The following is a 26,854-nucleotide window of genomic DNA, read 5'->3' as shown; positions in this document are numbered from 1 at the left end:
GGTGGGATCTGGGTGTCTCCCACTGTTGGCCAGGCTGGAGTGCAGTGGCCTGAGGCCTGAGATCCTCCGCCAAACGTGTGCTCCCTAAATATTGAACCTAGGCCGGGCGCAGTGGCTCACACCTGTAATCCCAGGACATTGGGAGGCCAAGGTGGGAGGATCACTTGAGCCCAGGAGTTCGAGAGCAGCCTGGGCAACATAGCAAGACCCTGTCTCTACAAATATAAACTAAAATAAAATAAATACATTAGCCAGGTGTGGTTGTGCACGCCAGTAGTCCTAGCTACTCAGGAGGCTGAGGCAGGAGGATTGCTTGAGCCCAGGAGTTTGAGACTACATCCTGCCACCTGCCATCTGGGGACTTGGGGAGCTTCTGAACCAAAGGCCTTGCCCAAGAACGAAAAACCAGGCTTTTCCTCAAAGAAGTATTAAGGCGGAATCTCCCAGAGTTAGTCATTCCACAGGACACCCTGGCAGTTTCGGTCAAGTTCTTGTCCCACCTCTACTGTTATCTGCTTAATCGTTTTCTTTCAATTGACTCATTTTTTTTTTCCTTTAAATATATGTTTTAAGAGGCTTTTTATCCTCGTCATGAATGAAACCCAATCTAATTAGCCATTAACACATGTTAACGCTTTAAAATAAATACCTAGTGCATGAAGGAAATATGCTAGTGGGGTACCACATAATGTCATCCCGTGGATGGACTCGTATTGTGCTTTGGGAAATGTGAGCTCAAAGGCAGCCCCTTCCCTCCCCTTGCCCCTGCTCGCGCCTCCAGAAAGCTCCCTGCATACCTGGCTTGCTTCCCCCACACCTTCCTGGAGAGGATGGAGACAGGGTGCCAGCGTTCCTTAGAGGGACAGTGGTCTCTGGGTTGTGTTGAACTAGGATTATCTGCCACTCTGGCAAGCCTTTTTGTTTGTTTGTTTGTTTTGAGACTGAATCTCACTCTGTCACCCAGACTGGAGCGCAGTGGTGCATTACAGGTGTGCACCACCACGCCTGGCTAATTTTTGTATTTTGAGTAGAGACAGGGTTTCACTATGTTGGTCATGCTGGTCTTGAACTCCTGACCTCAAGTGATCCGCCTGCCTCGGCCTCCCAGAGTGCTGGGATTACAGGTGTGAGCCACTGCACCTGGCCTCTGGCAATTCTTTTTGTTTCCTGGTCATGTGGTTTGAGCCTCTCTGGATGTATCTGAGGGTAACCTGGTTTTTTTTGTTGTTGTTGTTTTTTAAAGAGCTGGGGTCTGATATGGTTTGACTGTGTGGATATTGAATCATGGGGGTGCTTCCCCCCATACTGTTCTCGTGGTAGTGAATAGGTCTCATGAGGTCTGATGGTTTTATAAGGGGAAACCCCTTCCACTGGTTCTCATTTTCTCTCTTCCCTGCCGCCATGTAAGATGGGACTTGCTCCTTCTTGCCTTCCACCATGATTGTGAGGCCTCCCAAGCCACATGGAACTGTGAGTCCGTTAAACCTCTTTTTCTTTATAATTACCCAGTCTCAGGTATGTCTTCATCAGCAGCTTGAAAATGGACTAATACAGGGTTTCACTATATCGTCCAGGCTGGACTTAAACTCCTGGGCTCCAGCGATCCTCCCGCCTCATCCTCCTGTGTACACCACCACACATGCACCACCACACCGGCCTTCTGTTCGTTTTTAAAAGGGGTAGTTTTCGTTCTAGGGCCAAGAAAGGTGTTATGTCTGTGGTCGGCATGGACTAGTGAGATTGGGTCAGACATGAGCAGGTGTTGATCCCAGAGTAAGTCAGAGAACAGTTGGCCAATGGTGCTTGTGTTTACACAGCTCTTCCCAGGCCTTCCAAAGCTGGAGCTCCCTCCCTTGCTCAATGTGCCAAACACAGGTCTAGAGTAACAGATTCTGAATTTCCCTCGAGGCAGGCACTGCGAGCTTTGAGTTTCTTCCTGCTCTGTGTTGTCAGCCTCCCAGGCACCAGTCGAGTTCTGCCCCTGATGTCCTGTCCTTCTTCCTGAAAATCAGTAGAGAAGGTACTTACTGGAGGGGGTCACAATGGGGCCAGCCGCTTGGGGAGGGGGTGGACTTGCCCTGAAAGCCCCAGTGAGGGCAGTGGGAAGTCCCAGCACAGGAGCAGGTGACAGGTGCAGCCCCCAGCCACGCTTGTTGTGTAAAGGATTTCTCTTTCAACAAGATGGTGCTCCAAGCCAGTGCACAAGGGGCAGTTAGTGAGAGCAAAGAAAATAATCAGATGGCATTCTGCCTCATGACCTACATCACAATAAATTCTAGGTTGATTGATTAAGTAAATGTGCAAACAAGAAGCCCACAAAAGATGATAGAGTTTATATAATCGTAGGGGTAGGGAACGACTTCTTAAAGGAAGAAGCCATAAAGAAAAAAATGTAACAGATCTAGCCAATAAAAATGTAAATTATCTGTCCAGAAATGCCATAAAGAAAATTAAGGAGCAAAGGGGAAACTTGTTATATAAATGATAGTCAGATCCACTGCCTGTGTTCTTCCTGTATAAATCCCTTAAGGATCAATAAGAAAATGATGAACATTCGCATTTTTTTTTAAAAAAAGGAACAAGTCATTCAGAAAGGAAGAAATATGAGGAAATAGACATATAAGCATGTTAAAATTTGTTAGTTCATCAGTGAAACAGTGTTTTACCCACCAGATTCCCAGTCCTGCAGGCAGACGGGCCCTGTGATGTGCTGCTCAGGACCCCAAAATCCTTGAGTGTTCAGGGGTCCTTTTTGCAGAACATGCCCTGAGAATTGGAAATGTGCATTTGCTCAATAATCTCCCTTCTAGGAATTTAGCCCGAAGACAGTGAAGAGGCATAAGGCCATGGGTGGCCATCATACAGAGAGGCAGAAGCAGCCTCCATCTCTAACAGTAGGAAGTTGGTTAAGTAAATTAGAGGCTGTGGTGCTGCTCATACAGCCGTTTACTTATTCAGTCACTCAACAGAGGTATACCAAGGACTTGTGATGTGCCAAGCACTATTCTGGTCTCTGAGGGAAACTGCAGTGAACAGAAAGATAAAGCTCAAGCCTAATGGGAGGCTAGAGATCAATGGATAGATGGGTGGATGGATGGATGATAAGTAGGTAGGTAAGTAGGTAGATACAGGAATAGATGATCATCACCTGGATGGATGGATGGATGGATGGATGGATGGATGGATGGATGGATGGATCGATCGATCGATAGATAGGATGATAGCTGAATGGATAGTTGATATGTAGGTGGTAGATATAGAAATAGATGATTGATAGAGGAATAGATGGATGGGTGGATAGATATAGAGGGATGGATGGTTGGATAGCTAGATGGATGGATGGATAGATAGATAGATAGATAGATAGATAGAGAAAGATGGAGGGAGGGAGGGAGGGAGGGAGGGAGGGAGGGAGGGATGGATGATAAGTAAGTAGACTGACAGAAATAGATGATTAATAGAAGACTGGATAGATGGGTAGATGGATGGTAGATGGATGGATGGATGGATAGATGGGTAGATGGATGATAGGTAGGTAGGTAGATAGATGATAGAGTGATGGATGGATGGACGGATGGGTAGATGGATGATAGGCAGGTAGGTAGATAGATGATAGAGTGATGGATGGATGGACGGATGGGTAGATGGATGATAGGCAGGTAGGTAGATAGATGATAGAGTGATGGATGGATGGGTAGTTGGATTGCAGTTAGGTAGATAGGTAGATATAGAATGATGGATGGATGGGTAAATGGATGATAGGTAAGTAGATAGATGATAGATAGATGGATGATAGGTAGGTAGATGATAGAGTGATGGATGGATGGGTAGATGGATTATATGTAGGTAGATAGATAGATACAGAGTGATGGCTAGATGGACAGATGGGTAGGTAGATGTAGATAGATGACTGATGGATTGATGGATTGATTGATTGATGCTAGATAGGGATAGCTAGATAAACATGTCAGATGGTGGTGAGGGTTACAGGGGAGGGAGCTACCTTTATCCAGGGACTCAGGATGCCTCCCTGTGAAGGGGAGGAGAGACCTGAAGCTGGAGAGAGCATGCTACGGCTCTCTGGGGTGGACACTCCAGACAGAGAGAAAAAACTGATCCAGTGGCCTGGTGGGAACTTGCCTGGCAGTTCCAGGAGCAGTGAGGAGTTCGACTAAGAAGACAAGACATGACGGGGGAGTAAGGAGGAGGTGGGCTGCCGATGGGAAGCCACGGTTGGTGTGAGCAGAGGAGTCATGTGATTCTACTTAAGTTGTGGAAAGATCCGTTTGTGGAACACACTCTGTAGGGAACAAGGGCTGAAGCAGGGCGGCCAGCCAGACCACCATCACCATTCACCGTCCCCAGCCACCGTCGCCATCCCCGAGGGAGAGAGAACCATGGCCTGCACCAGGGAGGGAGCAGTGGTGGTGGAGAAAAGTGGTCAGATTCTGGACATAGTGACCGCATTAAAAATAAAAATAGGCCAGGCACAGTGACTCACACCTGTAATACCAGAGCTTTGGGAGGCCAAGCTGGGAGGATTGCTTGAGCCCAGGAGTTCCAGACCAGCCTGGGCAACATAGTGAGACCCCCATCTCCACAAAACATAAAAAAATTGAGCTGGGCATGGTGGTGCATGCCTGTAGTCCCAGCTACTCAGGAGACTGAAAAGGGAGAATCATTTGAGCCCAGGACTTTGAGCCTGCAGTGAGCTATGATTGCACCACTGCACTCCAACCTGAGCGACAGAGTGATACCGTTTCTCTAAAAATAAAAATGAAAAACAAGAATAAAAAGTACATACATGTATCTGTTGATAAGGAAAATGTTTAACAAGAATCATCAGTGGGTCAGCCCAGCCCCTGCGCTGGACCGGGTGAGGCTGTTTGTCCTTGCAGACTTGTTTCAGCCCAGTTTGGGTCCCATTCACAGGTACGGAGGGGAGGAAGTTTCAGGACAATGACCACGTAGATATGACTACTCAGAAAACCTGTCAGACTTTGTCTATAAAGCTGACCCCCCCAAAACCCTGTGACACAGCATTTCTACTCCTGGCTGTTTGCTCAACCAGAGATGCATACATGGGCCCCAAAAGACTGTACAAGAACATTCATGACTGCACTACCCATAATAGCTACGATCTGGAAACAACCCGAATGCTCACCCACGGAAGAGTGGAGAAACACACGGGGGCCCACCCCCGCAGCAGAACACAGGCCAGCAGTGAGAACCAACCAGGGACTGCTGCCCACCTAGACGGCTCCACAAACATGAGCAGCGGAAGCAGCCAGCACAAAAGAGACCATATTGTTTGGCTCTATTTACATGAGGTTCAAAAATAGGCAAACTAATCTGTGGTGATAGGAGTTAGGCTACCCCTGGGGAAGAGAGACCGACCAGGAGTATGGCCAGGCACGCAGGTGTGTGCAGGTTGTGCCGGGCCATTGTGCTGTGTCTGTAGGATTTGGGTTCTTTTCTGTATGTACATCCCACTTCCGTAAAAAGGTGAGTTTTTTTTTTTTAATTACAGCTTGCTTATTTATTTATTTATTTATTTATTTATTTATTTATTTATTTCAAGACAGAGTCTGGCTTTGTCACCCAGGCTGGAGTACACTGGCGTGATCTCAGCTCACTACATCCTCCGCCTCCCAGGTTCAAGCAATTTTCCTGTCTCAGCCTCCCAACTAGCTGGGATTAAGGCACCCACCACCATGCCTGGCTAATTTTTGTATTTTTAGTAGAGACGGGGTTTTATCATGTTGGTCAGGCTGGTCTCGAACTCCTGACCTCGGGTGATTCACCCACCTTGGCCTCCCAAAGTGTTGGGATTACAGGCGTGAGCCACCATGCCCAGCCACAGCTAATTATTTTTAAAATAATTATTAAATATTAATCTGTGTTTATACGTTTAAAAAAATGCCTGGAAGGATGTTCAACAAAATATTGGCTAGAGAAGACCTCTGGGTGTTAACATGATCAGTGGCTTTTTTTCTTTGTGCAGAGGATTTCTAAGACTTCTCCACGTACATATAAAACATAAGTATATTACAGTCTGACGAGCCAGAGCTTTGGGGACGGAGAAGGAGATAGAATGTTTTATCCAGTAACTGATCCGAGGAACTCAGAAACTCAACCTAATCAAGCATGTTGAAAATAAAGGGGAAGATTTGTTAATTGAATGTCATGTTATGTCCTCAGTTATGCTTAATACAAGATAGGCAATTTAGAATTCCCAATTATCCAATTAAAATGCTAATTATCTCGTGCTTTGATAAGGCAGCTCTCAGAGAGAGGGTGAGATGCTCCTGTCTGTCGTGTCTCTTCCTCCTGCTGTGACCGCTGCCGTCTTGGCCGTTGCCCTTGCCTGTGATTGGCGGATCCCCCCCTTCTGGGCGGTGCCTCAGCATCCCAGGCTTCCCCCAGACCCCAGCTCCTGCCTTCTACCAGCTGGCCTGGGGCACCTTCGCCTAGGACTTGGTGGGCCAGTTGTCCTTGCAGACCTCTTTCTGCTCAGTTCAGGCCTCGTGCATGGGTGCGAGGTCAGGGCCCCGGAAGGCATTAGCCATGGCATCACCCACTGCCAGTGTTTATGGAATTGAAGTTTTTCCCTGCATCTTCAGCCTTCACAGCAAGCCCCGAGGTCAGCACTGTTCCAGCCCCCACTTACTGACAGACCTGAGGTTTCAGAGGCATCCGGGTCAAGACCATACGCTTTGCAGTCGGAGACCTTGCATGGACTCGAAGCCCGAACACGGATTCATTGGGTTTCCTGACCCCAACCCGTCATTGTTCTGAGCTGCAGCATCCTCCTCTGTGCAGTGGGAAAATCCCTGAGCCCCCAAAGGGTTGTTGTCATGCTAAATGCTGCAGTTGACTGTTCAGTTTTTCTTACTGGAGCAGCCACACAACCTGCCTCAAGCATCAGACTGAGTGGGCAGCAGGGCCTGGATTGGATCAGTCTGCCCACCCCTCCCCACAATGCAGTGCCTTGTGGGGCCCCCTGGCAGGAGCTGAGTAGTCAGGGAGAGTGACCTGGGTGGCAGTGGGGTTCTAGGAGCGTGACTTCATCTGATTGGCCATGTGGAGATGGTCCATGCAAGCCTAAGACGCCTGGCCCCATATACCCTGTGACCATGCCGGCTGGCCTTCGGGAAGTCCTGGTAGGAGAGTGTTGCCCCAGGTCAAACAGTCTCTGTCTATAGGCCAGGACTGGGGTGGGAGCAGCGAGAGGAGGGAGTGAGGAGCTCCGGGCAGCAGAGCAAGCTGCTGAAGCCGAGCGCCGCATCTGTGGCAGACAGCCTGTGTCTGATGCTGCCATGTTGGTGCCGGCTACCTGGTGATGCTGACCAGCTAGCACCAGTTTTATTAATCATGCATTTCTGGCTTCAGGTCAGTCCCTTCTTGGTAACACTTCACGTGAATGCCTCTTGCTCATTTCAGGCACTCGGAGCCTCAGCGGGTGTTCATTCCTAGCTTTCTCTCTCTTTGTCCTCACGCTGGGGCCTGGGGAAGGGGAGGCACGGGACAGCCCCTCAGTTCACTGCCAAGTCCCAGTGCCTGCTCTTTGGGAGACCCACAGGGAACGGTGCTAAAGGAGCCGGGACCCGCCTGGGAGTTGGGGCAGAGCCTTGGATAGGTCGCTGGTACCACCCAGGTGGCAATTCCAAGGGTAGGGCTTGGGCGACTTCGCCTGTGCCTTCTGGTGACCCACTTGGTCACCCCAGAAGAAGGGCGTGGAGCAGCTCCCCTCCTTCCATGGGAATTCAAGAAGAATGTAGCACGTGCTTCTGGTTGCATGCAAAAGGAGCCATGCCAGGACTCCACCGGTAGAAACATCCGGTTTTGGCTCCAAGTCCTCCATAGTGGCTGCTCCCACTTTGGGGACCGTAAGACACCCTCTGCTCGGCCCCAGGTGTCTCAGGGCGTTCCTTGCAGGACTGCATGGCCCTTATTCCGAAAAGGATTTTCCTTTAGTAACTGGTGTATCACGTTAATTACACAATTATGGTCGTGTATACCCAGAAAATATCGCAGCAATTACCTAAAATAAATGAATGTGAATTATAAGCAACTTAGTGCTGAGACGACTATACACAGCATAACTGCTTGGCCCCAAACATCAGGAGGTACTTCTCACTCTCTGTGGCTCTCTCCCTGGGAAGGTGGGGACCCTGGGCCAGCTCTGTGAGGGTGCGGGTCAGCCATGAAGGGATGGTGGGCACAGGCGCCCTCTGTCCAGCCACAAGCCTGTCTGTGCACACGTGTCCTGGTAGCTGGTGCAGAGGACACACCTCGCTGCTGAACATTCTGGTGAACATTCTGGTGAACATTCGCTGGTGAACATTCTGGAGACACTGGGAGTGTGTGGGCCCAGGAAGGACTTCTGTAGAGAACTTGGCTGCCTGGAGGGTGCGGGAGTGGGTGTCCGGGCCGTGGACCTATGCCGATTCTCTTTGGTTTTAAAGGAACAGTCAAGGGGCTGCTTCTCAAAGCCTGGCACAGGATGCCCACGACCTCCTCTCCTGCTGCCTGAGGAGGGATCCCCATTCTCCAGGCTCCCTCCAGGCCTCTGAACAGTGACCACGATGGCTAGGTCACTGTGCACAGAGCTCCTTGGGTGCCAAGCACTATTCTGTATACTCCATGTTATGTTAAATCATTTGACTGACAGCAGCCCTGGGAGGGAGACACCAGTATCATCCCCATTTTACAGATGAAGAAACTGAGGCACGGAGAGGCCATTCAGCTGGCCAGTGGCAGAGCCAAGATTTACCCTTGAGATTGGTGTTGAGTCCCAGAAGGCTGGGTATGTGGGGCCCAGAGCAGGGAGCCCAGCACAGGGACTGGGGTGCGGAACAGACTCTCTCCACCTCAGGTTTGTAACCCCATGTCCCGACTACCTGCTTTCCTAAGCCCTCCGCCCAACTGAGGGGGCTCCACCAGCTCTGCCTATTTTTGCTCCCAAGCTCCTATTCCCGGCCCAGCCTCTCCTCTCCACCTCTTGGGTACCTGAGATCCATTGAGGCCCAGCCGGGGAAAGGGAATGATGTGGCCAGGGCCGCCCCTTACACCGCCTCACTGACCTCTTCGGCACCACCCCACCCGTGCTTGAGGCACATAGCTTGGTCGACACTTGCTGCCAGGCAGCCCTTCCACCGCTGTCTGGGCAGCTGCAGCATTTTTATAGGACTGTGGTCCGTCTTCATGTTAGGTGATAAACTTCTGAGGGCAGGAGCTGGGCCGTGTGCCCGGGAGCGCTCCACGGGCTGGATTTGTGGGTCCCAGCGGGAGGCCCAGCGACACGGTCTCTGGGGACCCCATTCCTGCAGATCTGGGTCTGGGAACTTGCTGCTCCTGACCCCTTTGTCATCTCCTGGCACTGACAGATGTACCTGCCCCCCTGACACTGCAGTAACTCCATCCACCTCATTATTCACCACTCACGTAGATTCCCCCTGGTTGCTTAAGGGCTCTCTCACTTATGCCTGGATACAAGCCTCTTCTACCCGAGTCTTGCCTGGGAGAAATTTATAGGCGAAGGTGTTAGAGGAATGGCCACATAAGGAAAAACAACGGGCCCACACAGCAGCCAGGATGTCGCTGGCTGGGACTTAGGCAGACCACGGCCTCCTCTCAGCCAATCAGGAAGCCCCTTCCTGCTGCTGGGGAGGAGGTGCACGCTGGGCTTGAGCCTAGCTGGGGTGTGTGCACCACCCCATCCGCCTTCCAGGTGAGCAGGAGGGAGCAGGGGCTGTTAGACCCAGCTGGACCCGGGCTGCATGGGCCGCGCGTGTGAGTCGCAAATTTATGGATGGAGCCTGCGGAGATGGTTGCAGAGGGGCGGTGGCACTCCTGCCTGTCTTGCTGGCTGCTGCCCTCTGCTGGAGAGCCTGTTTTGGGTGTTAATTATTTGCGGTGGGTAGTAGCTAGCCTGCTCCAGGGATGAGTTGGCTGGACCCCTCCTGCCTCACACTTGGAGGAGTTGTGATGCTGCCACTGCCATGGCGTGTCGGCCATCCGTGGAACAGGCTGTCAGCCTGTCCTCATAGCCCACACACACTTGCTCCTGGTCAACCCAGCACCACTCGCCGAGCTCTGGCCCAGCTGTGCGGGGGCCGCACGTTGCCTCCACATCAAGCATGGGCCGCAGTTTGGAGCGTCTACCCCTCAGTGCGCACCCCTTGAAGATTAAAACTGCCGGGCTCACACGTATCCACAGGCCCCTGTGCTGCCACATCTGCCCAGAACTTGGGTGCCCTTGTGCGTCCACACCCCAAGCCCAAAGTCTGCAGAAAACGTGGGCTCGTTTTGCCCACCAGTTATTGCCACCAAAGCACCAGTGCGTCCTCAAGTTGCATCGGAAAAGGTCATTTAAAACAAAGTTCAGGGCTGAAGTCCAGTGTGAAGCGTTTCAGCCTCTTACAGGCTGGCGTGAATATCCAGCACGTGGTGCTCCTCCTCTTTCCATCTCCTTCCTGTGGAATAGTGTGTGGAGTTGTCAACGTGGCCAGCAAAGGTGACCAGTGTCGGGCCGCACTTCGCAGGTGAAAACTGGGTCAGCCTTTCTTTAGTTTGATGCCTCTGTGAGCTGTGCCTTCGTGAAAGTACTATTTTTTTCTTAAAAAGCAGCAAAGGCATTCAGAGACAGTTGTCTCCACTGAGTGGGTTATGCAGGGGGAAGCTTGCTGCAGGCGAGAGAGCGAAGTTTCCTCACTGCCTGCCCTTTCTGATTTTTTTTATTGTATTGATTGATTGATTTTTTAAGAGATGGGGTCTCACTGTGTTGCCCAGGCTGGTCTTGAACTCCCGGCCTCAAGCAGTCCTCCAACCTTGGCCTCCCAAAGTACTGGGATGACAAGTGTGAGCCACTGCGCCCGGCCTGCCTCTCCTTTGTTGTGGAATATCTGAGTTCCTCTGCACATGCGGATGGCGTCTCTGTCCCTCTGCCTGTCTTTTCTGAAGCCAGCCAGTCCCAGTGCAGCCCGTGGTTGTCTGCAGGTCACTTGTCCCACAGAGGCCCTCTGTCCCCATCACATTGAGAATGACCATGTGACCCCTGAGGTTCACTTCTGTCGGTGCAGGGCCACATCTCCCAAAGCCAAGGGAGCACCCCTGTTCGAGGTCAGTCAGGCCTCTTCTTGGGCTGTCTGGGAGGGCGCCACAGAGGTGTGCAGTGGCTTCAGAGGCCGCCTCTGGCCTGACACACAGGGCTTGCCACATGGGGCACTGGCCTTGCCCGCCTTGGTAGGAACGTGCCTGGACTGTGGCGAAACTCAGCGCTGAGACTCCCAGGAGCGAGGTGGAAGTGGCCTCCTGAGCGCTCGCACCACCGATTCTGGGGGCGGCTGAGGAGGGGAGCGTGTGGGTTCCTTGCCTCCCTGGCAGTTCCTGAAATCCTTTATTTTCAGGAAATATTTCACTCGCAGATACCCAATTATCCTGTGAGGTTTGGAAGGCAAGTCTGAAAGCCGATTGAATCTACCACAGCCATTCCTGCATAACAACTGCTTAATACCCAATCATGACAATTATAATCTGTGTTGACAGTGCCTAGAAGACGAAACTCCCCCGTATGGCCGTTCTCTAAGGCAGGCCCGGAACGTGCAGGGCAGGACCGCCATGTGGCGTGCCCTTGGGCGGCCGCAATGACTGCCCTGGTGGGGGGTGGGCGGGTGGGGGCCACCTGGGCCTACCTCACCTGGTGGCAGATGGACCAGCTGTGGTCTGGCAGGAAAGCTATTGCCGAGGCCTCAGGGAGGGGGTGAGAGCAGCTGCCCACCACCACACCCCTCACCAGCTGGGTTCTGCAGAGGAAGACCAGGGCAGAATGACTCAGTCCCTTGGAGCTCAAAGACCCATGCAGCGACTGCGCTACCACCCGCTGTCCTAGAGGCCTCCCCGGTGCTGGCTCTGGGCTCAGCCTGGGGGCCGGGGCTTGTCTTTCTCTCCAGACTTGGCTGTGGCCCCACCTGCTCAGGATGGGAGCTTGTGGAGGGGGCCCAGCGAGCATGTGGCTCGTTCCAAGGAGGGAGAAGCAGGATGTGTGCCCCAGGCCTTGCCTTTCCCACATCCCTGAGGACCACCCTGCCCTGCCCCACCTGCAGGAGGCCCGTCCCTCACCCCTTCTGCCCACAGGTCCTGTGCCCTCTCCCCGGGTGAGCACAGGCTGTGCATCCAGCCCCTCCTGGCAGGGTGGGTGGTGGCCACTGGGCACGGAGTCATAGTGAATCACTTCCTCCAACTCTGCAGAAATGTGTGACCTCTGCCCCAGCCCGGCTTCCCCCAGGGCCCAGGCTCCAGAAGTCCCATCTGTCCTGATGTGCCTGGGAAGCCACTTGCCATGGCAGGGGAGGCTGGTGAGCTCTTCCAGCAGATGGCTGCGCCCTGCTAGGCCCCCAGCTTCCCTGTCACAGCACACTGGCCTCAGATTCTGCAGCCTGTGAATGACCCCCAGGCTGTAAGCCTCACAGACTCACACTGAGAGTTTGGACCATTTTGGGGCCACAGCAGGGGAGGACATGGGCCGAGGGCCTTCCCTTGGGGTTCATGGGGCTTGTGGAGTGGGGTGTACCTGCTCTGATGCCCCCACCCTAACGCATCTCTCCCCCTGCAGCCTCTTCGAGCACTACTGCTACTCCCGGGGCGGCATGCGTCACAGCTCCTACACCTGCATCTGCGGCAGGTAAGCGGGGCACCCTGGCTCCCCTGGGGGTGACCAGTAAGTGGGGGGCTCCACCATCCCCCAGCTCAGCCACACTTGCTCACTCACATGCCCCCACCAGTGCCCGGCCCAAGCTTGGAAGTTGCTCCTCGCTCCCAAGACTCCAGAAGCTGAGGTGACCTCTGCCTGAAGGACCTGGCACTGGATGAAGGAGGGGGCATGGCTTGCCCACTGCGGAGAAGCTGCTTGGCACCCCCTCCCTCCTGTCCCCAGCTGGTCAGCACAGCAGCTAAGCACAGGAAGGCCACTCCTCCACACGGGCACACATAGAGCATGTGGGGACCGGGCTGTGAGCTCAGGCTGGGCAGCTTCTGTGTGCAGCAGGGGTGGAGTGTGGAAGGGTCAGTGCAGAAAGCAGTGGCAGTGTGTCTGTGTGTGGGTGTGGCTGCGTGGGGACCAGTGCTGCTATATGTGGGTGTGCATGTCACTGTTGGTGTGCCTGCTCATGGCACATGGTGGCGAGGGGCAGGGCTCTGTGTGGGTGTGTGTGTGCTTGGGTGTGTGCCATCAACACATGGCTGGGTGTGCTTGGAGGCACATACATGGTAGAAATGACCGTGATACGGGATCACTGCCATGCTGTCCAGGCCGTGCACAGCAGCGTGTGTCCCTTTGGGTGTGTCTGCCCCCACATACATCCTGGCTGTGGGCGTGGCCCCCTCGTCTCCTGGGCTCTCCCAGCCAGTCTCGCTGCTTTCTGCCCGGGCTCTGCCCCTCGAGTCTGGCCCCTGCCCCGCCAGGATGGAGCCGGGCAGCTCTGCCAGTGTGCACGTCCCTGACACATGAATAATACATGTGAGCATCTCAGTCCCTGGAAACGTTCTCCTCTGGTGGATGGAGAGAAAATCATTATTTCTACTTTTATGATTCCCGAGGCCCCTGAGCAGGGCCACAAATATTACACCCAGGTGGGATTTTTTCCCCCCACTTTGGACAGACTTAAGTCCTTTTTTTCTTAAAGGCATCGCTCATTAGGGAAGCCACCTCGGGCAGAGGAGCGAGGAGCCTCTTGGTTTCCTGTCTCTCCAGCCCGGTCAGGATGCCAGGGCGGCTCCAGGACAGCCGGGGCCCTTTCCACAGGCCCTCTCCCCTTTGGCTACCAGGAAAGGAGGGCTTCCGTGGGGCCCTTCTTCAGGCCCAGGAACTGCTGTTTCTCCCTTTTTGTTCTTTTTTTAATTTAAAGACAGGGTCTCCCTCTTTTGCCCAGGCTGGAGTGCGGTGGCATGATCATAGCTCACTGCAGCCTCCACTTCCCAGGCTCAGGTGATCCTCCTAGCTCAGCCTCCTGAGTAGCTGGGAATGACAGGTGTGAGCCACCACACCTGGCTAATTTTTTTGCATTTTCTGTAGAGGTGTGATCTCGCCATGTTGCCCAGGTTGGTCTCGAACTCGTGGGCTCAAATGATCCACCCGTCTTGACCTCCCAAAGTGCCGGGATGACAGGTGTGAGCCACCACACCCAGCCCATTGCTAAGCTTTACGTGTGCTCCACATGGGGCCCACATCCCAGCCCAGAGGGCAGCTGCCTAACCATGCTTTCAGCCGGGAGGCTCTGCCACAGACTGAGGCTGGTTGCCAGCCTTGTGGCTGCGAGGTGACAGGGCCACCATGTCCCCCAGCCTCCCCTCTGGCTGTGGACCTGGTCCAGCCACGCCTGGGCCTCTGCTGGAGGTAGAGACAGTACTGCCCATGGGCAGGGGATTGGGCATCCATCCCCACCTCCAGAGCCTGCTGCATAAGGATGGGCTTTGATCACCCTCCCCTGGCTCTTTGCAGTGGTGAGAACTCAGCCGTGCTGCACTACGGACATGCCGGGGCCCCCAACGACCGAACGATCCAGAATGGGGACATGTGGTAAGTAGGGCCACTGGCCCTGGCTCTGTGTGTGAACAGCCAGGCCAAGGTTGGACTCAACTTCAAGATGGACCAGAAGCCTCTGGGTCCCTGTCCTGAGGGGAATGACCACAGCAAGTCCCTGGGCTCCTTGGCCCGGACTTCTCTGTCAAGGCCATTGGCCTGCGTGGTGCCTTCTCCAGGGCCAAAAGCCTGCACCACTCCAGGGAGCACTGAGAGAGAGGGTGCAGGAGAGGGGCCCCCCACCGATGGTTTCCTGTGGGCCCTGGGATTGTGGGCTCTCTGAGGGTGCCTGAACCATCCCCAGCCTCTGCCCAGGCTGTCCTCTCCGTTTAGGGGTCATCACGCTCACATCTTTATGTCTTGGTCTGGAGCTGGGAAGACCCCAGGGAGCCTCCCACGCTCTGAAACCTCCCATCCTCCTGCCGCAGGAGCCCATGGCCTATGCGGCCCTGCATTCAGCAAATCGGCGGTGCTGACCTGCGGCTGTGTGCAGGGCTTTCCTGAGCACGATTTGCTGTGCTCACAGCTCTTCACAGAAGCCATGACAAGGAGATGTGGGCAGGCCCTGCGGCCTCCGCCCCTCGGGTAGGCTCTTCTCTCACTGGAGGACTTGCAGTCCTACCCACAGCCCCTCAGTGTTCAGGACAGAGCAGCTGGGCTGCCCCAGGGCGGGGAAGGGGTATGTGAGTACCTGTAGCCTGGCCCCTGCTCGGTCCCTCCACGTTCTTTGCCTGTCCCCTGCATGTCCAGATGTCAACCAGGGCCAGCCTAGGCAGTGCAGAGCTCCTGAGAGCTGCCCCAATGCTGGGACCGTGGCTCTGTCTTGGCCCTGGTCCTGGTCCCACGCAGGCCCTGTCTTGGCTTCCAGACATTTCACCGTAGTCACTGACCAGCAGAGGAGGTGCCTTGTCCCCCCTGGTTCTTTGGTGCCCTTTCTTCTATGGCAGATGCACCTGAAGAAGCCTCCCGCAGAGCCCTCTGCCCCCCAGCAGCGTGGCATGTCCTCTCAGGCCTGCGTCGTGCCCGGCTGGGCTGCCTCCGCCTCCCCATCAAGGAGCCATCCCAGTGTGCCAGCTCCTTCAGCAGGAGTTCCTGCGATGGCTGCTTATGGGCCGGACCCCGCCTCGCCCTACGGCAGGTAGTGGTGGGAGCCCATCCCCAAGAATCCCCAGACATGCCCACTGAAGGACAGGAACATACATGCCCAGACCTACGGACAGACAACCAGCTGCCCAGAGAGCCACCGAGCGTTGAGCTGTCAGGGCCGAGTATTTGCGGGAACACACTGAGTCTCGGGGTCCTCCCTGCCCTTGGGCACATGGCCCGCTGAGACTGCCTGGGCTCCCTGCTCACCCAGGTCCATAGCTGATGAGCTGTTCCAGCTCAGGCCACGCTGACAGGAGCCCAGCTTGCCCTTGGTGGGGCCAGCACATGCCGCAGCAGTAGGGCTGTGTTAGGAACGCGGCAGGTTGAGGGGGCAAACAGAGGCAGGCCGGTGGAACTGCTGCCCACTGCATGCTGGGTCTCAGTGGACTCCCTGGCCTGCCCGACAGCACTGGCTCCATGGATCCTGGTTCAGTCTGGCACCACAGTGAGCCCCACAAACGGTGGGGCTGGGTACCCACCATGCTCGGGGCTGGGAGGGTCAGAGCAGAGCTCAGCTCTCCTCCTACACGTAGCCTGGGGCCCCAAGGTGACCGGGCCATCCCTCTGCGTCTCTGTGGATTTTTCACCCGCTCCTCACCCTGATCCTGCAATGTAGGCACCTCATCCCATGTGTGGGCCAAGGAAGTTGGACACAAGGAGGGCACCAGGCCCAGTTGAGGCCAGAGGCACTTAGGGAAGGAATTGGCAAACTCAGACTTGGCTCAGCAGGGGACTAGAGCAGGAGAGGGTGGCAGCCCTGCCCCCATACCGTGGACCCACCAGTGGCTCCAGAGACCACCTGGCCTCCTCCTGAAACTTTTCTTTTTAAGACACAGTCTTGCTCTGTCTCCCAGGCTAGAGTGTGGTGGCACAGTCATAGCTCATTGCAGCCTCGAACTCCTGAGCTCAAGTGATCCTCCCACCTCAGCCTCCCAAGTAGCTGAGACTATAGGTGCAAGCCACCATGCCCAGCGAATTTTTTTTATTTTTAATATTAAGAAGACAGGGTCTCACTATGTTGCTCAGGCTGGTCTGGAATTCCTGGGCTTAAGTGATCCTCTTGCCTCAGCCTCCCAAAAGTGCAGGGATTACAGATGTGAGCCACGGTGCCCAGCCCTGAAACCTTTTCTGACGCTCTTTAACCCTGTAGCCCATTCTGGCTGGGCCAGGAGGACAGGACATGGGAACCCAGTCTCAGGGCAGAGGCAGGGACCCAACCACACCAGTGGGTCCCCACAGTCCAGGGGGCACTTCTGGGTGGCTGGAGAGCCCTGTGCCAAAGCCACGTGGCCATGAGCTTTTCTCCTCTGTGGGCTCAGCACACCCCAGAGGAAGTGGCTGCTCCTTTATGACCCTCTTTATCTGCCCCAGAGAGAGTCCTCACCCTGTGAGAGGCTAATCCCAGATGCTGTGGCCTCGGCCCTCTGGGACAGCACATGGCACCTGCATCTCCCGGCTGCAGCTGTAAAGGCAGGAGTGATCCGAGGATGTTAATGCCAAGTCCAAATTGGTGATTTGATTTTTCTAGTGCTGACTTTGAAATGTAGCCAGTAGAATAATTATGAGTTTATTGTAGTCAATTTATTATGCAGCATTTAGAACAACATGTTTTGTTGATTACTGCTAGTGCCAGATTGCTGGCAGCATTTATAATCCATTGTTGTATTGAAATTGATCTGCCAAGCGCCTACTGCATTCGGTAAATAATAAATCACTCTGTTATCCCAACATAAAAGCCACGATACTTCATCCTAAGGTATGAAACTAAAGCATGAACCCAGCATAGAATTCCCCCTGAAGCCGAGTGCCTCCCAGAGCAGTGCACGTGCTGCAATGGCCTGCTCTGGGTTTTAGTGCTTTGACTGGGTGAAGATACCCCAGAGATATTTAGCTTCTAGGAATGGGATTTTCCAGGGAATCAGAGCCGGTCCAGGGCAGGCAGATGATACAGCTATACTGGAGAAGGGTTGGGGGTACTAAGGGGAGGCCAGCCTTTTCCATTCCTCTCTCCACGGTCCCAGATATGAGCACTCCCCCAGCACTCACGCACATGGATACACACACAGGGAGCTGACCGAGGCCGTGCTGCGTGGCAGTGATCACAGGACAAGCCCCTGCCTCCCTCCCTCACAGTGGCCACCTAGCACAGCGTGGGCCCTCTTCGAGCAAGAGCGGCAGCCCCGGTGTCCTCACTGAGCTGGGCAGGCCAGGACCTGATGCCTACTTCCAGCAGCTGCTTCTGCAGCACAGGCTGGAGGTGCGAGCCACAGGCAGAGCTCGGACCAGGCCTGGTTTATTCTCAGACAGCTCCCGTCCCATGGCTGTCCTGTTCTGTGTCTTCAGCCCAAAAGTGTCCTCCATGATGTGTGCCAAGTGGGGTTTGGGGTTGACTAGGCGCCCCCTCCCACTCCTCCATCCTTTACCCTTCCAGCAGCTTCCCTGGAGCTAGGCTGAGTCAACTGTTGGCCACAGTCATGGCCCGAGAGGGCCTGTGATACAGACACCCTGGTTTCTCCTTCAGGTCGGGCTTGTCAGCCAAGGACTGAGACAGACATACTGAGGGCCGTCCCTTTCCCCCAGCCAGCCAGCCAGCCCCGGGCCCCTTCACACTTCTCTGGGCGGGATCCCGCCCCACCCGCTCGAATGCAGGCAGGGGTGAGGGGTGGGACTTTGTGGTGGCTGCACACCCGCTCGGCCTGGTTCAGAGCCAAGCAACCCTATGTGGGGGCCTGTAGCCACCAAGCCTCTGGGGTTTTGCTGTTGTTCTCAGAGCCTTTTCCTACTGCGACCCTCGGGTTCACCATGAACCCCATCTCCAAGTCACTGTATCAGAGGGGCCATTCGCTGCTTTTTGTTTTCCTTTTTAAAGCACCCGGGCAGACCTTCAAGAACAGGGTTACAAAAGCGCAGCACGCCTGCTAATTAACTTTCAGCACAGTCACACGGAGCGAGGCGCCTGAGGTCACTGAGGCCTTTCCTAAGTGGGAGGCTCCAGAAGACCCCTCCCCACCCAGTCCAGCCCCTAGCAGAGGGGCTCTGCCCCTCCTGGTCATCTTCTGAGCCCCTGTGTGCTGCCCCTTCCTTCCACAAACAGCCTGGGCTGTGGGCACCAGAGCCACTGCAGGCCAGCACGCTTTGCAGCTGGGGCAGGGGGCGCATGGTCCATGATTCCGGGAAGCAGTGCGCCCAGAGAGGGCCCACCCCTCGTAGCACTCCGGGCCTGAGGCCGCCCCAGGTCCCAGGCAGGCTCACCCCACAGGGCAGAGGTGGAGGACTCTGGTTGGGAAAGCAGCTGGGACACTCCTGCCTCCCTCACTTCTCAGGTGGTGTGGGTTGAGGGGCGGGCCTTAACCTACCGTGGCCCCTCGCAGAGTTTCTAGAGCACGTGTCCCAGAATGCCCCAGGCCTTGGTTGCCCCAATCAGGGTGGAGCTGGTGGGCAGTGAGCCGGTCCTTCCAGCACTGGCCAGAAGAGGGCAGCATTGTCTCAGGATGGTAGGCCAGGCCTCACCCCTGCTGGATCTGGTCTTCTGTGTTGCTACTGGGCGTGGGGGGTGGGTGGCCAGCCTGACTAGGCGGAGACACCTGTGCCAGCCCTCACACTCAGCAGCCAGTGCCCTCTTCCCCTCCTTCCCTGTCTAGATAATGGCGAGCCCTCATCTCCGCAGGCTGTGGGGTGCCCGCTCACCCAGGACCTCAGCAGCCACCTTGGCCTCACATGGGCCCTGTAGCCTGGGATGCGGCGAGCCTACTCACTCCTGCTGTCTACTCAGCCTGCGTCTGTCTGCCACCATCGCGCTGCAGCCCCCACAGGTGGCAAGCTCCTGACGACCCCCTCGCCCTGCTCCACCTGGGGCCCGATACCTTGGTGAGCTCCAGAGTAGTGTTGCCCCCAGGCCTGCTCTCTGCTGCCCGGCCCATCCCAGCCCTCCCCCACCGCCTTCCTATTTCCTCCGAGGGAGGCTTGTTGTCACCAGCCAGCCCTGCCCTGAGCACTCTGCAGTCTTAAAGACATGCTCTTGGGGGCCACAGAATGTCTTCAGGAGGGTCCACACCCACAGGCGTGGCTGTTCCGTCCCATCCCAGTTAGCAGCATGCTCTCCATTCTCACCCATCCTCATACACATGGACAGGCCTGGTTATGAGCTGACACCTGCCCGTGCGTTTTCAGTTTGTCTCTTGTTTGTGCTTTGTGGCTGCACCCTCAGCTGATGTCATGACCCACAGCTTGAACAGCACTTGTCCAGACGGCCCGGGTGCTCCCAGACATCATGAGACACTGGTCACCAAAAAAAGCAAAGTGCAGCATGTGCTGTGCGTGTGACTCTCCCTCCCGCCTGCCAAGGCCACTGCCCTGACGCCCGGGCCTCACCCCACTGTGCTTTCCTGGCAGCTGTCCTTGTGTCTCACCCACCTCTCAACAAGACACCCCACAGTGCTCTTCTGGGACCCTGGACGCTCACTGGTGCCGTGCCTCTGTCCATGTCATGTATAAAACGGCAATGCCAGTTCCCTCCGGACACCCAGGAGGCCCACAGCATGCAACTGCTCCTGTCACCCACCGCGTGCACCAGGGATTGCTGGCTCTGGGTACCAGAAGCTGCTGCTGTCGTGGGCTGGTGGCACGGGCAGCTTTCCTGTTTGCCCAGGCCCTGGAGGAGTGGCCATCACATGGGAAGGGAGCAGAGATGCCCAGGAAGGCACTGGAGAGAGGTCCCCTTGGTGGGTTAGGCCATGGCACGAGGAGCCTCAAGGACTCCGAGTGGTGGCCTTTGCCCCTGCTGGCCATGCTTGGAGCTTGGCACTCCACGGAAGGCCTGGCTAGGAGCAGGCAGCCAGCCCATGCACCCTGGAGACCACAGCTCGCCGCCGTGTCTGCAGGGGCCGCCCACTGCAGCAGACGAAGGGAAAAGTGACCCGTACGCCTTCCTTTCTGTCTCACACTGAGGAGAAGCAAGGGCTTCCTGCTGCTTAGAAATCCCCTAGCCTGGCCTGGGACACCGACCGGGGCAGCTGCATATCGGAGTCTGAAATGCTCCTGCAGCCCCGAATATGAGCGCGTGTAAAATGTTGGATTGAACAGCTAAGAGCTGTGCCACTACTCAGGAGATTCAGATGAAACTGCAAACCAAGTCCAAAGTGGCTCTCATATAAACATTGCAGCATTTCCCCCAGAAAACTGTTCCCAAGCCTTCTGTCACTGGCCGACCCGTCTTGGAGGCCTTCTGCCTGTGGGCTGGCGGGTCCCTGCAGTGGGGCCCAGGGAGGGTCTGGGTGGGCCAATGGTGGCAGGTAGCCCGGGCCCAGAGCTACCGAGAAGGAGCCAGAAACAGAGCCCTTAGAACACATGTGGGGAGTGAAACACCAGCACGTTGCTTGGAGATGCGTCCTGTCTCCCAGATGTCTTGTATTATCACAGACTCACTTGGCCAAAGATGGTAGGGTCCCCAGACAGCCAGGAAGGAGGGATCCTGCGTTCCTGTTCTCGATTGAGCCAACGTATGACCGAATTCTCCACTGTCGGTTTGCGTTCAGAGGATGGATGAAGTGGACACAGAGGAGTGGGAGGGAGATGATTTATCAAAGCCATGGCTTTCGTCCCTGGATTCCAGAAAAGCTTGCATCTGAATAACTTATGTGTGTAGAAACTCTAGGGGGATTTTTTTTTTTTTTTTTTTTTTTAAGGCAGAAAAAGATAGGGAACTGAGAGGAGCACGAAAATAGACTTCAGCTCCGTACCGGAGCCTCGCTGGGCGGGATGGAGCTGGCTGGTGGGGTGTATACTTCCCTCTCCAGAAAGCGGATCATTTTCAAACAAAAAATGCAGTTACAGTCTTCTACAGGCTGGAAGATAAAGTCAGGCTGGCGGACGATGTCCAGGCACCCACCATCCCATGTTCTTTCTGCTTTGCTGGCGAGAGTTTGGGGAACTGGGATCCGAGTCTGGTCTGCACTGGAGAACAGTCTTGTTTTTATACTCCTAGATGATTCCATCATTTGGGGTATTCTTGTGGGCTTCCTGTTTTTTTTGTTTTGTTTTGTTTTTTGTGTGTGTGTGTTTTTTTTTTGAACAATGCTTCAGTTTCTGCTTTTTCTTTTGTATCAGCACAGTCCGGTAGGACTTTCTGCCCTGGCTGCTGCTGCAGGTCACCTTCTGATTTGGCGCCTCCTAGGAATCCGTGTCCCCCATACTCCTGGCCCTGTCCTCTCTGCCCAGGCTATTCTTGCATGTTCTAAAACCAACAGTCCACAAACCATTTTTCTTTGTTGACGCTGGGGAACCTGAATGAAAACGCTCAGCTGTCCCCAGGCAAAACTGGGCTATGGTCCATACGGCTCCACTCCCCACTGCTGGCCCCAAGAGGACACAGAGCTACAGCAGTGGGAGGGTCCCATTTTACAGATGGAAAAACCGAGGCCCTGAAGGCTGAGCGTTGTAGCCGGGATCAAAGAACCCATTGCTGGGCTCCGAGTTGTTTACCCTCCTGACTCAGGGCTTTCCTGGACCCGTGATCCAAGCCTCAGTTTCCCTTCAGTTTAGAGCTTCCATGTGCCCTGCCCTCCTGGCCAGCCATGGGGAAGCCTAGGCCCTGTGCAGGAGTAAACCTCCAGGAAGTTGTTGGCCCAAGCAGCGCACTGCATCCAGAGATCCTGTGACTTTGACCCACCCTGAAGCTCCCTGTTGTGCAGGCGGGGCTCCTCCCCAGCCCTGAGAGTCACCTGAGGTGCTATCTGGACCTTTCTGCCCTGTTGACACTGCTTATGGTGTTTTGCAATCAGAAAAGACAGGAGATTAAAAAGTACCCGGCTGGGGACTTTGGATTTCAGCAAAGCGCCCTGGCCGTGCATTCAAGTTTTTCCTTTAGAAATCTGCCTCCGTGGGGTGGCTGATGCTGCCTGTCCGGCCACGTGGCCCTGCTCCTTGCTCCACATAGGGCCAGGGTCCTCCACTCCCTGGCTCCCTCCCGTGGGACAGGACCCCCCACAGGCAGGCACATAGGCAACTTCTGGAATGTTTGTGGAGCGGCTGTGTTTACCGTGAGAGCTGGGATTTGGGTGAAAGGCCCTCATGATGGAAGCCACGGCTGTGCCCCTGGCCTCAGACTTGTCAGGACTCACGTGGCTACAGATGGACCCCATGGGAAGCCCAGGGTGGAGCTAAAGAGGGGCGGCTGCACTTGGCCCTCCTGGCTCTGGTTCTGGACCCTGCAGCCGTGGTGGGCTCTGGTCCTGGGGCTGGACCAGCTTCCCCCAGCCAGGGTCGTCACCATCAGCATCATGACTTGGCCATGACCTGTGAAGGGGCTGGTGGACCTGAGGGTTCCGCTCTGTGTCTGCTGCCTGCAGCCTCCCGAGGTGCCTAGGTGGGATGGGATGGAAAGGGGCACCACCTGTGCCCCTCAGCCCCTCAGCCAGACCCAGCCTTGTCTACCTGGGCTGCTTCCAGGAAGTCCTGGGAGGCAGGTTTGGATCCAGCAGCCTTTCCCACATCCTGTCCCTTACACACCACAGGATGAGTGGGAGGCTGCTTCTCTGCCATTGCCCAGAGAGGGCCCCGAGGTCCTCTGCACAGCAAGGACAGGCCCTACTCCTCCCGGGCCCTGCTGTGCCAAGGGTCCCTCTGACGGGGCATCCAGAGGGCAGCCCCAGCCACCGTCCTCCTGCCTCAGCAGGCCTCCTGTCATCTATCCCGCGCCATCTGTCCCATGCCGTCCTGCCTCTCTGCTGGCCCCCAGGCCCCTCCCATCCTGGACAGCCAGCACCTCTGCCCCATTCTTCATGCCCCTGCCTGCATCCTGCTGGTCTCTGCGGCCGCCGGAGGGTGCCAGGGTGCAGGTGGACAGTGTGAGGGGCCCACCTGGCTTCCAGGGGCGTGTGGCCAGCAGGCCCTGGGAAAGCCTTGCTGGACATGGGGCTGTCTGTCACTTCCTCCCTCCCCTCCACTTGGGCTCTGGCAGAATATGTCCGTCCCACCCCCTTGGGCAGAGGGGTAGTATCGGGCACACCCCTCCAGCTAGGGGGCCCCAGAGCTGCAGCAGAGCTAGAGGCCCTAGCCGCCGACTGAGTTTCCACCCAATGCTCTGGGTCCCAGAAGAAGCAGGTGGTGCAATTCAGGCCCCGAGTTCCAGTCCGTGCATCCCACCCGGGGCCCCTGCCCAGCCCCCTCCTCTTCTTCACACAAGCACAGCCTCAGCCTGTGCTCTTTGCCGGGTGCAGGGAGACCCTGGGAGGGCCTGTTGGGGTGCCAGGTGGAGGCCAGGCAGCGGGCGGGGTCCTGGGGCATCTCTGCCTCCTTAGTTCTCCAAGAAAGTCTCCACGGCTGAGCTCTCAGAGGCCAGGCCACGGGGGCAGGGGTCATCTGCATAGGACAGCCCCACTCCCCTCAGCCTTCCCTGCGCAGGCTGAGCCCTGAACCCCTTTTTCCCTGGAAGACACAGGTCTTCCAGGATGGCTTCGCATTTTTTTACTGCCCACGCACCCAGGGGAGACACCAGGTGGCAGTTCCCCACACCAGTCTCATTGTGAGGGGGAGTAGCCTCTGCTGCATCCAGGACCCGGGCCAGCTGCCCTCGAGTCCAGGGCAGGCGGGGAGCGGGAAGGGTAAGAGGGGTGGTGGCGCCCCAGTACTCACCTGCCCTGCCCTCCTATCTCCGCAGCCTGTTCGACATGGGCGGTGAGTATTACTGCTTCGCTTCCGACATCACCTGCTCCTTTCCCGCCAACGGCAAGTTCACTGCAGACCAGAAAGCTGTCTACGAGGCGGTACTGCGGAGCTCGCGCGCTGTCATGGGTGCCATGAAGCCAGGTGAGCAGTGGGGCGGTGGGGGGAGGCACACCTAGCGTGGTGTTGGGGGCGCTGCTGTGTGGCAGGTGCCTGCAGGAACTGGGCCTGCGTGGCGTGACTTGAATCTCTCCACACTCCGGATGCTTAGCCCCTGAGTTTCCAGTGATCTCTCCTAGGAAATAGGGCTGACCACCAGGCAGGGGCAGACAGAACCGGGAATTGGGGACTCAGGCCAAGGCCCCCCCATCTGGTGGCCTCCACCTGCACATCTCCACTGGCCGCCAGCACACCGGCCTGTCTCCTGCTTTGTCCTTAAGCAGTGTCTACTCCAGGGAGGGCTCAGCCCACTTTGGACGCAGGCATGGGGTCAGAGCAGGGTCAAGTCCCGCCCAGCGCTCTGTGGTCTTGGGTGGAAAGCCCTCCTCTGGGTGGCTGTTTCCACGTCTGTAAATGGGGAGGCAGCGACTGACTCATGGAGACTGAGTTAAACTGTGTAAAGCACCTGCAAGGCCGCCTGGCCTGTGGCACTGCCCTGCAGGGGTCACAGTCACTACCGTGATAGCCATGTTGAGGCCAGGGTGGGCCTGGTGTTTCTCTCTCCTATCGGCCAGCGTAGGCCAACCTGTCATGTCCCCACCCCTCCCAACCCTGGGCAGCCTGCACAGGCCCCACTGCTACCCCTTGACCTCCCACTGCGTGCCATTGATGCCGTTGATGTCTGGCAGGGCGGGCAGAGGAGGTCCCCTGGAGGGAAGCCAGCATCCTCCCAACAAGGCCAGCTTTCAGGAGTTCCCCCTGGGCACCTCCCGCTGTCACCATCCCGCTCAGCCAGGCTCCTTCCGAGTGACTCCTGGGTCCTCCATAGCCCTGGCAGGGGCGGAGTCCAGCACCCACAGGATCAAAGCCCAGCTCTCTGCTCTGCAACAATAGAAACCGTTTCCCAGCAGTGATGGGAGGTCCTGGCTTGTCACCTTTGCCCGGAGGAGAGAATTGAGGGATGTGGTCTTGTCATGTTCTTGCTTCAAGTCTTCCAGGGCTTCAACACAACCCTCCTGCTGTAGTCCTTGGATTCCCCAGAACCTGGGCAGGTTCCTATGGACCCACCATGTGCTGGCCACCCCCTAGGCCTGGCCCTCTGCAGACACATGGCTCCCACAACTCTGACTGAGATCTGTTTGGCAGCTGCCAGGCTCCAGCCTGCAGTGCAGACGGGCTTTCCCCGCCCACACCGGCCCAGGCACAGCTGGCCCCCCAAGGCACTCAGGCTCTGCATCTTTGGTTATAATCTACAGAACAGTCCGCAGCCAGTTTGGTCGTTTGGTGCTGCCACAAATTCACAGAGGTGGAAAATCAGGACAGAGCTGGGGCCAGGGCCGCAGCAGCGTAGGACAATGGCCCTGCACTCACAGCTGGATCATCTGGCCAGGGCCCGCCTCAGCCCACAGGCTCCAGCCACCTTCTGCAGCCTGGAGTCTCTCCATCTGGATCATGGTCAGAGATCACCTCATGTTGGCCAAGCCCAGGTCGTAGTCCAGCCCCTCAGCTTGCCCCTACCCTCATCCACTGCCTCCCACCCACAGCTATACAGACCTCCAGAGAGACAGGTAGGCCCCTGTGTAGGGGAGCTCAGGTGTCCTTCAGGAGCCACGTGGGCTCAACGCAGGCAGAGGGGACAGCCCAGTAGAGCAAAGCTGCAGAGTCCAGGATGCAGGCCCCAGACCCAGAGTGCCCTGAGCCCAGCCCCAGCTCTGCTGCCTGCTGGCCAGGTACCTTACTTAAGCCCCAAACAGACCAAGGATAGACCCCTGCTCTCCTAAAGCAGAGTCCGGTGGGCCTGGCCAGCTCTAGGCTGTGATCTGGTTAGACATGGAGTGCCCTCTGTTAAGGACCCACAGAGAGCTGGCAGCTGCCCAGTGTGCCCTCAGTGTTCAAGGAAAAAGGAGGAAAGAAAGATCTGGAGCCTCCAGAATGTGGCCTCAGAACTCAATGGCTTGGCAATCGACTAAACAGTCCCTATGGCCCCACAGCCCATTGCTAGGATGAGTTGCAGCCTTGATCACTGGCCCAAATACTGCTTCAGAGGGGCCCCCAGCCACCGTTGCTTTCAAAGGAGGCAGACTGTGGGCAGGCCTTTCCAGATGGTGTCCAGTCCAGCCTAGAAAGCCCCGCCAGAGGCTGAGGAGCCACGGAGAGACGCTGGGGGCAGTGCCAGGCCCCAGCCCCACACCCTCACGCATCCAGCAGGAACAGAGCTTGACAAACGCATGAGTGCAAGCAGGTGGACCCCAGATATATCCCAGAAGGAAGACGAGACAGAAAATCCAGAAGTCAATAAGCTTGTGA

At 56.1% G+C, this 26,854-nt stretch overlaps 1 protein-coding gene across 3 annotated transcripts in view; it reads left to right on the top strand.

Annotated features, from left to right (window-relative positions):
- Positions 1-26,854, top strand: part of PEPD (peptidase D) — a 136,118-nt gene that overhangs the window by 97,072 nt on the left and 12,192 nt on the right. For all 3 annotated transcript variants that reach the window (XM_011947398.1, XM_011947393.1, XM_011947404.1), the window contains 3 exons: positions 12,617-12,685; positions 14,501-14,578; positions 24,384-24,532. In XM_011947398.1, coding sequence (XP_011802788.1) covers positions 12,617-12,685; positions 14,501-14,578; positions 24,384-24,532 — 296 coding nt within the window. The remainder of the gene's footprint in view (positions 1-12,616; positions 12,686-14,500; positions 14,579-24,383; positions 24,533-26,854) is intronic.

This window comes from Colobus angolensis, unplaced genomic scaffold (assembly GCF_000951035.1).
Source record: "Colobus angolensis palliatus isolate OR3802 unplaced genomic scaffold, Cang.pa_1.0 Scaffold107, whole genome shotgun sequence".
Lineage (NCBI taxonomy): Eukaryota > Metazoa > Chordata > Mammalia > Primates > Cercopithecidae > Colobus > Colobus angolensis.
The sequence above is the reverse complement of the archived record's forward strand: the minus strand, read 5'-3'. Positions and strand labels throughout refer to the sequence as shown.